We start from the raw sequence: 13,325 nt of genomic DNA on the forward strand, positions 1-13,325 counted from the left end.
CACAGGCTCCAGACACGCAGGCTCAGTAGTTGTGGCTCACGGGCCTAGTTGCTCCGTGGCATGTGGGATCCTCGCAGACCAGGGCTCGAACCCGTGTCCCCTGCATTAGCAGGCAGATTCTCAACCACTGCACCACCAGGGAAGCCCAATTAAATTCCTTTCAAATAAGGATAAGAATATTACCCACCTCACAGTGTGTTCGTGAGGAATACATGTGGTTATGTATGTGAAGTCCCTGCTACACAGGGAACGCTTGTCAGTGTTAGCTACTATTTGCTCTAATGTTCTAATTGTCGCTCTATACTCGACATTAGGAAATTAGCTAGCTCTAATATCGTTAAGTTTTCATATTCAAAGTGTATTCTAATGTTAGAAGAAGTGACCTACTACTATTTTCACACACCTTGGATTCAGGTTTAGGTATTAGTGATATTAAACTTTAGAACAGGAGGAGACTGCATGGGACTAAATGTACCCCTCCCTAAATTCATATGCTGAGGTCTTAATCCCCAGTGTGGTGCTATCTGGAGATGGGGCTTTTGGGAGGGAATCAGGTTTGGATGAGGCCCTAGGGGTGGAGCCCTGGTGATGGGATGGATGTCCTTACAAGAGGGTAGAGGAACAGGGATTCTCTCTCTCTCTCTGCCTTGTGAGGAAACCAGGAAGAGGGTTCTCATCAGAACTTGGTCAGGCTGGCAGCCTGATCTCGGACTTCTTAGCCTCCAGAACTGTGTGACATAAACGTCTGTAGTTTAAGCCTCCAGGCCTATGGTATTCTTGTTAGAGCAGCCTGAACTAAGTTATTAAAATAAAACTAAAAAGCAAAAGCAAAGACCTCTGCCATACCAAAGTGGCCTATAATGAAAAATAAATGAGATAAAAATCATTGAGAAAGTATTAATTATATGCTAATGCTAATTAACGCTGTTCAAAGAAATAAAAGATAAAGTCTGCCTCCACTTACAGTGAATTTACATACTCACTGCACCACAACACAGTAATATAGTAATGTACATACACACACTAATTTCTTATTATCTGGGGTTTGTTTAAATTTAATTCAGGCTAGATTCTAGGAAATTAATAGCCAATCCAGACAATATTGCAGCTAGTTTTTATAATATGCCAACTGGACAACTGGACAGTTCTTAAGCTAAATTGATGAACTATTTTGGCATCATGCAGTCACAACCTTAATTTTCTAAAATGTCTAAAATTCATGTTTGGGTATAATGACCTCAAAGTTTTTATGACAGAGAGGAGATAAACTGCTGAAAACCACACTGATCTCCTGCTCTATGGGAAGTGGAAACCATCAGTTCTCCTGGTCAACCGCTCAGCCTTTCAGCCCTTCATTTAACAAATGTGTCAAAGACTTCAAGGGTGGTGACAGGGCATCAGCTTAATATATTTAACCAGAAGAATAAATCGGATTATAAATAGTGCTACCACTTAGATTTAAAAGCTGCAATCCACACAATTAAAATATATAGCACTGAATATTTTAAAGATTACTTAGTTGGGGCTTCCCTGGTGGCGCAGTGGTTGAGAGTCCGCCTGCCAATGCAGGGGACATGGGTTCGTGCCCCGGTCCGGGAAGATCCCACATGCCGCGGAGCGGCTGGGCCCGTGACCCATGGCCGCTGAGCCTGCACGTCTGGAGCCTGTGCTCCGCAACGGGAGAGGCCACAACAGTGAGAGGCCCGCGTACCACAAAAAAAAAAAAGATTACTTAGTTACTCTGGAAATTCCTGTCTCAGAGATCTTAACATGATTGCAGGTCCTAAATAATAATAAAATTGGGTCTTTTGTAAACACTACCCATTTTTTGAGAAAATTGAAATCATACCCATTTTTTATCTGAGTTCATCATCATGTTTATAAAAACCAAGATCTCTGCACTGAAAACTAGAGAATGTTGCAGAGAGAAATTAAAGTCCTAAATGACTGAGTGGATTAAGCAAGTATTTAGACTGGAAGACTCGGTATTGTTAAGATGTCAATTCTCAATTTTATAGATAGACGTAGTGCAATAACAAATAAAATCCCAAGAGGTTCTGTGTGTGTGTGTGTGTGTGTGTGTGTGTGTGTGTGTGTCTGTGTCTGTGTCTGTGTCTGTGTCTTTGAAAACTGACAAGCTGATTCTCAAATTTAAGGTGAACTCCAAAAATACTAGAACAGCTAAGGCAAAACTGAAGAAGAACAAGCCTGAGAACATGTACTATTGGACACCAGGGATTTTTATAACGTGATTTTGGTGCACATATAAATAGATTAATTGGACAGAGTCCAAACACAGACCTGTGCACATGTGGTCTCCTTATTTACCACAAAAGGGCCACTGCAATTCGATGGGAAAAGGATGGTCTTTTCAGTCAGTGATTCTGCATCAACTGAATGTCCATGTAGAAAAACACTGGACTGTGACCCTTACCTCAAACCATGCAAAGAAATTAATTAGAGATGATCTTAGACCTAAACATGAAACGTAAAACAATAACGAACTACAGAAAAACGTAAAATCTTCCTGAACTGAGGGTAGCAAATATTTCTTGATAGGGACACAGAAAACACGAAAGGTTGATAAACTGGACTTCATTAAAATCTTAATAATCACAAGACAACATTAAAAGAGTGAAAAGACTAGCCACAGACTATTACAATACGTATATCCAATCAAGCATCATATCCAGAACATACAGAGAATTCTCACAAATCAACGGGGAAAAGATTGAAAACCCTATTTTGAAAATGTGCCGGGGCTTCCCTGGTGGCGCAGTGGTTGAGAGTCCGCCTGCCGATGCAGGGGACACAGGTTCGTGCCCCGGTCCGGGAAGATTCCACATGCCGCAGAGCGGCTGGGCCCGTGAGCCATGGCTGCTGAGCCTGCGCGTCTGGAGCCTGTGCTCCGCAACGGGATAGGCCACAGCAGTGAGAGGCCCGCATACCACCAAAAAAAAAAAAAAAAGAAAGAAAATGTGCCAAAAAACTAAGCACTTCACAAAAGAAAATATCCAAAATGCCAACCCGCATATGAAATAGTGCTTAACATCATTAGTGATCAGGGGAATGCATAGTAAAACCACAATGATATACCACTAAATGGCTAAAAATTAAAGAACTGACAGCATCAAATACTGTTGAGGCTGTGGAGCAAAAGGAAGGCTCGTCTACGTTGCTCGTGGGGGTGAACAGTACAACCACTTTAGAAAATTGTTTGGCAGCGTTTCTGAAAGCTAAATATTCATGAACTCTATAACCTGGAAATTCAATGACCCAAGAGCAATGAGTATAAAAATGGTGTAAGTGGCTCTTTTAGAAGAGAATATTCCTCGCAGCATAACTCATAATAATCCAAAACTGGAAACAACCCAAATGTCCATTGACAAGAGGATAAATGGACAAATTGTGGTAAATACAATAAAAAAGTATAGAAAAAAGAATGAACTACTGCTACATGCAATGACCTGGATGAATCTCAGAGATACAGTGGTAAGTGGAAAAGAATACAGTTCCCCAAAGAACACAAACTGCAGAATTCCATTTATGTGAAGCTCAAGAGATTGCATGACTGATCTATGTCAGAATACTGATTGGCTTGGTGGGGGGGTCAACTGGGATAGTTACAGGAAAACCTTCTGGGGTCATGGAAAGTTCTATATTTGGATCTGAGTGGCAATTTCACAGATGTGTAAATACATATGCAAAAATTCATTACACTGTGCACCTAAGATCTGTGGACCCCGGTGTGTGTCATACAAAACAGCATGTCTGTGAGAAAACACTTTAAGCTCAAAATAATTTTTGCAAAACACCAAAACTGTGATCAAATTTTTACAATGACTTTGCATAACTATATGACTGTAGAAAATGAGGTTAACTTTAAATTCTTCACAACATATATAGGGAAACCCCAATAGATGATTGGCAAAGCAAATATCCAGACTGTGGAAGGAACTTCCTACTGTGACACTTTGGTAATGAGTGGAAGCTATGTTAGCTTATTGCCAAGTTGGAAACAGTATATATCTTATTTAAATTCTTCTGAGGCTCTAATGAATATATGATGATGTCAAAGTAATAAACCTGTCACTTTGAAGTGAAGAAAATTGAACATTTCCAGCAATATTTATGAAAGTATTTCTTCACTAAAGTCTTTAGTTTATGAAAATCAAATACAGCTTTGTATCTCTAGAATATGTGCTCTGTTATGAAAAGCTGAACAAAACAAATGAAAACTAAATGTTAATTTAAGTGAAGTAAGTCAAAGACAAATATCATGATATCACTTTATATGTGGAATCTAAAAAATGATACAAATGAACTTATTTACAAAACAGAAATAGACTCACAGACATAGAAAACGAACTTACAGTTACCAACGGGGAAACAGGGGAAGGAATAAATTAGAAGTTTGGGATTAACATATACACACTACTATATATATAATAGGTAAACAACAAGGACCTACTGTATAGCACAGGGAGCTATACTCAATGTCTTGTAATAACCTATAATGGAAAAGAATCTGAAGAAGAATATATATATATATTCAATTTTAACTCAATTTTATTCGACTTCAATTTAAAGTTTAAAAAAACAACTAAATGTTAATTCTTTGGGGGAAGACTCAAGGCACAAGAAGCTGAATGTGTGAGTCTCATGGTCCACTGCATAAAAATGGCAACACAGGAGAAGTGGCTATTAAAATTTGGATATGTTAATTTCTTTAAGCATTGCCACTTGCATTTTAACATAAAGTAAAGCATACTTTTTGCGTAAATGTGTGTGCTATCTTGAAGAACTACTGATAAGACCCAAATATCCAAGCATCCTGTCAGGTAGTCAGGAGAATCCTGGCAGCAGTGTCATTTCAAAGGCTCTTGGGAACCTTTCAAAAGTAATTACTAAAATTTCACCACAAAAGATGCACTATTTAGGGGCCCTTAATCAACAGACCTTTTGAAACATAAATGCAGAAGTTTTTGACAAATTCATGCTAAGATGCTGTCAGTGATTTTCAGACCCACTTTCCTCCTGACTTAGCTTGAAGGATCTGGGCAGCTTATAGGGTTGGAAGGATATTGAAAGGGGGTAAAGGAACCAGAAAAGAAGACAACTAGGTCAGATTTGGGGAAGATTTTATCTAGATTATCTACAAAAAATTACATACATTTTACAAATGTGTGTAATTACATACATTTTACCCTTCTCTCCCTCTAAAAATTAGAAACCTGATGACCTACGAACAAATCATTCAAGAGAACTTATGTGATTTTCCCCCAGATCACATAGTAACTCAATGGCAAAGCTGAAATAAAATTCGTTTCCCATAGTCCAGCTTTTTTCTCTATACTGAACATCCATCTCAAAAACATGTTCTAGGGCTTCCCTGGTGGCGCAGTGGTTGAGAGTCCGCCTGCCGATGCAGGGGACGCAGGTTCGTGCCCCGGTCCGGGAAGATCCCACATGCCGCGGAGCAGCTGGGCCCGTGAGCCATGGCCGCTGAGCCTGCGTGTCCGGAGCCTGTGCTCCGCCACGGGAGAGGCCACAACAGTGAGAGGCCCGCGTACCCCCCCCCAAAAAAAATGTTCTAAACAAAATAATAGAGTACCTGTGATACTCTCTTCATTCGTTAGTGGAAATATACTTTGTCCCCACTCTCAGTTTGAAACACATGCTTAAAAAAAATCACTTGTCCCCTTAATCTCTAAATCCTCATGCTTGTTTTCACCTGCTGACTGGGCCTCCTATTGTATTGTTAAGCCTTCTAGTCTGGAGATTAGATCACATGTCTTTTAAAACATACTTTTCCTATCATTGTTCTGGTCTTTCTATACCCACTCATATGTAAAAGTCTTCAGTTTAATGACGGAAGTCGTGTTCAATTCCTTCTTTCTCCTCTCAAATAGCTAAAAAGCCCAGAACAGTTAAATCCATTCTTTTAACTTTCCATTTTTCCCCTGCTGATTGAATACCTAAAAGATGTGTGTATTTTGCTGGTGCTCATAGAGAAAACGCACCAGTCACTCTCTGTGGCCCCAGAGGCCTCTGGCCTTAGGAGAAACCAGGAGTGAAGTCATTCCTTGTGCACCACAAAGACAAGGGGAAAAGTCAAAATTAGAGGCATCCTGAAAAATAAACGTATACATGTTCTATTACGCCTTTACAATTTGTAGAGGGTTCTTAGCATTACTTAAGCTATTAATATACCACTTTACTGATTGCAAAGAAAGGAAATATATCATTTGTCTAGTGGATATATACTTTATATTTTAACTTTGCTAAGTGTACATGTTTCCACACATTTGTACTTAAATGTATCATGAATAACTCCTATTACAATATTAAACTACCTGTGAATTAAGGCTTGTTGAGAGGTCTTTAGGGAAGATACGTGACTGAAAGATATAAATTCAAAAGCCTACCCGTTGGTACTCCTAGAGAGCAAGGTTTTAGCATCTCCCAAGAGGCCTCACAGGGCAATGTCTGCTGCTCTGGTGAATTTTACCAGAGTCCAAGGTCTAGCCTTTGAGCTTGCAGGCTCAGAAATCAGCTGCTGACAACACATAAAGTACAGATGCATTTCTGAGGGGCACGTGCCCTTCTCCTCCTCACTCACTGGACTCCAGTCTCCCTCTCTGTCTCGCTTCTCCTACACGCTGAGCACACCCCTGCCTCGGGGCCTTGGCATGTGCTGCTTTCCAGGTGATCACGTGCTTCACTCTCTCACTACCTTCCTGTCTCTGCTTAACTGCCCCTCGATGAGGTCAGCCCTCCCTGACCACCCTGTAAATAATGAAACACCCTCTCCTCCCTTCATACCATGTAGGATTGCCAAATACAGCAAATAAAAACACAGGTGCCCAATGAAATTTGAATGTCAGATAAAGAACAAAAATATTTTTAGTATACGTATTTCTGATGCAATATTTGGAGCATACTTATACTAAAATGTTTTCATTATTTGTCCCACTTCAAACTTAACTGGGTGGCCAGTATTTCATCTGGCACCCTCACCCACATGCTCATACTCTTGGAGGCCAGGTAGGGTGGTAACTTAAAGAGGTGACACTGAAGATGGACAAGGGGGAAGGAACTGAGACACAAGAATGGACAGGATGAGGACTTTGCTGGTGGCGCAGTGGTTAAGAATCCGCCTGACAATGCAGGGGACACGGGTTCGAGCCCTGGTCTGGGAAGATCCCACGTGCCACGGAGCAACTAAGCCCGTGCACCACAACTACTGAGCCTGCGCTCTACAGCCCGCGAGCCACAACTACAGAGCCCATGCGCCACAACTACTGAAGCCCGCATGCCTAGAGTCCGTGCTCCGCAACAAGAGAAGCCACCACAGTGAGAAGCCCACGCACCGCAACGAAGAGTAGCCCCCGCTCGCCGCAACTAGAGAAAGCCCGCACCCAGTAACAAAGACCCAACGCAGCCAAAAATAAATAAATTAAATACATTTTAAAAAATTTTCTTGTTAAAAAAAAAAAATCAACAGGACGTGATAACAGACTGAACGTAGGGAGGAGGGGGAGATGCCTTGCTCAGCTGGGTAACAGGTGAGTTTACTGAAATGAATGCCACTAGAGGAAGAAAAGGAATTGTGACAAGGAGTGAATTCAGCTGCGGTGGAAAAGCCACGGAGTTAGAAATGTCAAGTTCAAGGTGCCATTAGGAAATATGGGTATGGAACACAAAAGAGGGGCGGGCTGTGAGGTAAATTTGGGAGTGACTGACATACAAACCATACTTAAAGCCACAGGGATGGATGGCATTACACAGGAGGTAAGGCCAGAAGAGAGGAAGGGCAACAGCTATCTCCTGAGAAATTGCAATATTTCTCTCTCTTGTCCATTTCACCTGCTTTATTTTTTCTATTTCTTCATATCCTCTGGAGTCCACATAACATATTATGGAATTATTATTACCTGTAAAATCGCAGTTAAATCTGCCCAGTTTCACTGGTGTTCTATTTATCACTCTTTTTTTTATTGAGGTATATTTGATATACAATATTATATGTTTCAGGTGTACAACATAGTGATTCAAAAATTTTAAAGGTTATACTCCATTTATAGTTATTATAAAATATTGGCTGTATTTCCTGTATTGTACAGTATATCCTTGTGGTTTATTTATTTTATACATAATAATTTGTATCTCTTAATCCCCTACCCCATCCTGCCCCTCCTTCCCTCTCCCCACTGGTAACCACTAGTTTGTTCTCTACATCTGTGAGTCTGTTTCTTTTTTGTCATATTCACTAGTTCATTTTATTTTTTAGTTCCACATATAAGTGATAACCTACAGTATTTTTCTTTCTCTGACTTATGTCACTAAGCATAACTCCCTCCAAGTCTGTCCATGTTGCTGCAAATGGCAAAATTTCGTTCTTTTTTATGGCTGAGTAATTTTCCATTGTATATATACACATCTTCTTTGTCCATTCATCTGTTGATGGACACTTAGGTTGCTTCCATATCTTGGCTATTGTAAATAGTGCTGCTATGAACACTGGGGTGCATGTATCTTTTCAGATTAGTGTTTTTGTTTCTTTCAGGATATATATCCAGGAGTGGGATTGCTGGGTCATGTAGTAGTTCTAGTTTTAGTTTTGTTTTGTTTTGTTGCAGTACGCAGGCCTCTCACTGCTGTGGCCTCTCCTGTTGCGGAGCACAGGCTCCGGACGCGCAGGCTCAGCGGCCATGGCTCACGGGCCCAGGCACTCCGCGGCATGTGGGATCTTCCCAGACCGGGGCACGAACCCGTGTCCCCTGCATCGGCAGGTGGACTCTCAACCACTGCGCCACCAGGGAAGCCCTAGTTTTAGTTTTCTGAGGAACCTCCATACAGTGCTCCACAGTGACTGCACCACCAACAGTGGTTTACATTCCCACTAACAGTGCACGAGGTTCCCTTTTCTCCACATCCTCTCCAGCATTTGTTATTGGTGGTTTTCTTGATGATGGCCACTCTGACAGGTATCACTCTTGTTTTCTAACATGCATTAGGAAAATTGTTTTCTTTACCTTTAGTGACAAAACTCATGACACAGCATTTGTCTCAAGATCAGGGTTGGGGAAGTTGAAGAGCAGTAATTTACCACAGACATAGAACTAGTTTGTTTTCTTTTCATAAATGGATCAAAATAACAGCCTTTAGGTGTTCTGCTTTTTTTTTTTTTAAAGGCTGACAGACTTCCCATTGACAGAGGCCTTTCATTTAATTGTTACTAGTTGCCCTGGGGACTCCTGTACACTTCATACTTTGCTAATACATCTGATGAAGGATTACAGAGTATCCTAGGTTGGGAGAAAAACAATGGTTAACAACAAGCAGTTAGCACCTTGGACCAGAATATAACAAAAAAATATGGAAAAGTGACAAAACGTGAAAAAAATGGGAACACAGCTATATTAACAAAGGGGTAACAAGGGGTCACAGAACCTTCACTGCTAATTTTTTATCCACAACTGTTCCCCCAGAGGAGTATACCAGGTTAGGAGCTATAACCTTTATTTAATAATTGTGAAGCTTTCCTGCACTTTAAAAATTTAGGAGTTACAAAGTACATTTGTCAGCAGTAGGACTCTTATCTGGTACCATACTGAACATGAGGAATTCTTCAAAACACAAAATAAAACTCTCTATATAATAGCATACTTCGACCCTGAGTTTAAGAGTGCAGCGTGTGTCGATTAGTAAAAGCCAAATTTCAGAAGAATAGTTTTTCCTTATAATCAATAGAAAACTAGTTTAAAAGGGTGTATGTGTATAGTTTGGGGCCTAAGTTTATAATCAATTCCATCAAGACACTTAACCTGAAGTTTTACCATAAGTGAAAGGGATGACATTCTATTATCTCGTTATTGAGTCTGGCTTTTCTTGCTGCTCTTTCTTACCTTATTTTCTGTTTTTATTACTTTTGATGATAACTCAGTACTTTTGCCTTAGAACAGATTAAGGGAAATGCATGAGACATAGGAACCATTATGAGACACAAGCTTCTAACATAGAGAAAAGTTTTAAGAAAGTAATTAAAGCAAGTTTTGAGATGATCTCTGTGATGTATATTTATTAATACAACTCTCTTCCCCAGCCTCTTTTGACAACTAAACTGAAACGGCCACATTCAAATTGTTTATCTGCAGTGTGAAAATATGCAAACATGCCTTATGTCATAATCTCAACATAATAGTAAAACTGATGAAAGAATATGGAATACCTAATTCTGAATAGCTTCGAGATTTTAATATTAAAGGTATTATCGAATCCCTCCATATTACTCTTGAATTCCATCCCAACTGGCTCAATATTGCAAGCAATCATTAGGCACACCATTGAGTTAAGTAAAGCAATTAAAAGACTCTATTTATCCTTCGTGTATTTAAGTTTAACAGCAGATTGTTGACAGCTTCACAGACTCCAGAGCTGAAACCCTAGCCTCTCCCTCAGATTTGTTATATTTTATTTTTAGGCTGTAATCACTTCCCTCCGGTAAATGGTTAGTGACCACAGGCACAGGTCTGCACATGAGGAAACTAAAAAGGGAACTTTGTGCTATGAATCAGACACACAAGACATGAGAGTAGCCCCTGCCAGGCCCGAAATGTTATACTCTTCAATAATACTTATGACAGGGCTGTGCTGACATTTTCAATGAAAGCAAACGATACTTGCAGTTAAGCAATTTCCATGGCACGTTTAGTGTGGGCTGTTTCACAAGCATCTCCTACCAAATGCCCCGATAAAAAACAACTCTTCATTTTTTTTCTTTAGGAATTTCCCTTAGTGCTTCAGGTTACGTGAATCTTACTAGAGTTCCAATTAATTTGGAATTCACACTCTTAGGAAAATCTTTCAGAAAGATTAATTTGGTAGGGTAAATTGGGCTAGAATATATGCATTTCAGTCTTCCTGCATACAATATAACCTGATTAAAGAATTGACATAGCCAAGCTACAAGAGCAAAACATTCAGGGGAATCCCAAGATGGAGAAGTTTCAGTTACGCAAGATGATCAGTACTGTACGCAAGATCTATAGCGAACAGTACTGTATTATACACATAGAAATTTGTTACCAGAGAGGAGCTCATGCTAAGTGCTCTTACCCCTCCCAAAAACGTTATTAAAGTCTAAATAAATAAACAAATGCAACCTGGTAGTGTAAGGTGCAAGACAACCAGCTAAGAAAAAATAATAATAATAAAAAGAAATAGTTAATCATCCCAAAGGTGAGTGTTCCTCTGTTTTCCGCAAACATAGGCATTAGATTCACGTGGGGAGCTGGTTAAAGATGTAAATTACTGAATCCCACCCCATGCTGTCCCGCATCGTAGGAACCTTTGGGAGTGGGACTCCAGAATCAGTACCCCAGATGACTCTTGCTCACACTAAAATTGGAAAACCATTTATGTAGATCCTTCAAATCAATGTCATCAGGAACATTTATTTATTACACACTAGCATGTGCCTAGAAACTGATTCATTCTCCTTTCAAACCAGGAAAGTCCTATCCCCTCTGATGAAGTAGCAAATTGCATTTCCTGCTACGTCTCTTAAAAGGAAGAGAGGTAAAAAAGATTCAGAAGAGGGACCTCCCTGCTGGTCCAGTGGGTAAGACTCTGTGCTCCCCATACAGGGGGCGTGGGGCTCGATTCCTGGTCAGGGAACTAGATCCCTCATGCATGCTGCAACTAAGAAGTCTGCGCGCCACAACTAAGAGCCCGCATGCTGCAACTAAGAACTGGCATAGCCCGAATAAATAAATATATATTTTTTTAATTCAGAAGAGTAGCAACATTATTAGAATAAACTCCCCGCCCTAGGGACTTCTTTTTGCCATGAGTCACGCCCGACTTTTCTGAAAAAAGATTTTCCCCCAAAAAAAGTATGATAGCCACAGGATGTCATTTGTACAGTGTTAGAATATTCAAACTTTCATGTAGATTATTTTATGAAATGTAACTCCTGCCAAATTAGTAAAAAATCATAAAGACTTACAAAACACTGTGACTCAGATATGTTTTTATTTTATGAGTGCTTCAAACTCAAAAGTCTCTACTAGGGTATGTTTATACCTGTTTAGCAAAAATTCTGAAAGAAACATTCAAAAGAATAAGCACAATAAGACTCATAGTCTCAGGACACGTTATCATATGTGACCAGGGTCAGAATATATCATATGTGATCCTTTGCATAGAAGGTGAGTTGAAGTTTCTCTTTGCTCAGCAAATGGCTTTTCAATGTGTCTAGTTCAACTTTGGAATGCGAAGTACATTGAGGTCAGTAACTTAACGCATACTCAATCTTCAAGAAGAGCCTTCCAAATTAGCCACCGGATCATTTTTAAAAATCAGAAGTGGAAGTGAATGTTTCAAATTGCCTTCAAGTCCTTTGGAAATATTTATGAGGTTGATAACTGAACAGTTGCAAATAAATATTATCTATTTAGTTCAAAAAGTGCTCTCACGACTGTTAATCTTTCGTTTGCCTCATCTGAGATACTACAAAATTGATATATAATTAAACTACATTTCCTTTTCTATTATTCTGTTTTTCACTTTTCTGTAATTAACATTAGCTATGTCCTTGGTTAATCCTAACTGAGGATGGGTTTCTATACTTACAATTTGAATAACTTGAAAAACTTCATTAAAAGGGGAAAAGGAAAAATAGACACACACAGAGATGTACATACATATTTATATTTGTAATTATCAGTGAGAGAAAGAAAAGGCTATTTAGACTAACATAATATGCATATAAAAAATGTAATTTTAGACATTCTCAATGTGCAATGTGAAGGTCAATGGGGAAAACAATAAATTATTATCTATTTTGTGCTAGTAGATTGAATCTATGGCCTCTTCAACCCTAATAAGATTTATTTTAATATTTTTTTAAAATAAAGACTATAAATAACATTTGGAGACTGGACAAGAGGTGGCCTGGATACCTGGCTTGTCCCTGCTCACCACGGAAGCGGAAGCAGGAAGCAGGAGCATCGCTGCCCAGAACCAAAGCTTCCAAGAGCCAGCGGGTCTCATGGCGCCTCAAAACCATGGGATCCAGTGGCCACAGACCTGCAACAGAACAAAATATCTGAATTGAGCTTATTGCATACAGTTCCCTTCATCATTATCTCCGGAAAATCCTCGTCACCAAAGAGAACACAGTAGAATTTTACAATATATATAATTATAGAATTGGATATCTGCATATACATGTAATTAGACATTATATATTAATATATACCTTATTATGCATGAAAGCCTCTGAAAGTATTTTCAGATTAGTTCCTAATTAGTTACCA

At 39.5% G+C, this 13,325-nt stretch overlaps 1 protein-coding gene across 1 annotated transcript in view; it reads right to left on the minus strand.

The window, feature by feature from the left end:
- COL19A1 (collagen type XIX alpha 1 chain) overlaps positions 1-13,059 on the minus strand; it is a 352,964-nt gene extending 339,905 nt beyond the window's left edge. Inside the window, exon 1 of the mRNA XM_060167691.1 lies at positions 12,969-13,059. Coding sequence (XP_060023674.1) covers positions 12,969-13,059 — 91 coding nt within the window. The remainder of the gene's footprint in view (positions 1-12,968) is intronic.
- Positions 13,060-13,325: the final 266 nt, after the last annotated feature.

This window comes from Lagenorhynchus albirostris, chromosome 12 (genome assembly GCF_949774975.1).
Source record: "Lagenorhynchus albirostris chromosome 12, mLagAlb1.1, whole genome shotgun sequence".
NCBI lineage: Eukaryota > Metazoa > Chordata > Mammalia > Artiodactyla > Delphinidae > Lagenorhynchus > Lagenorhynchus albirostris.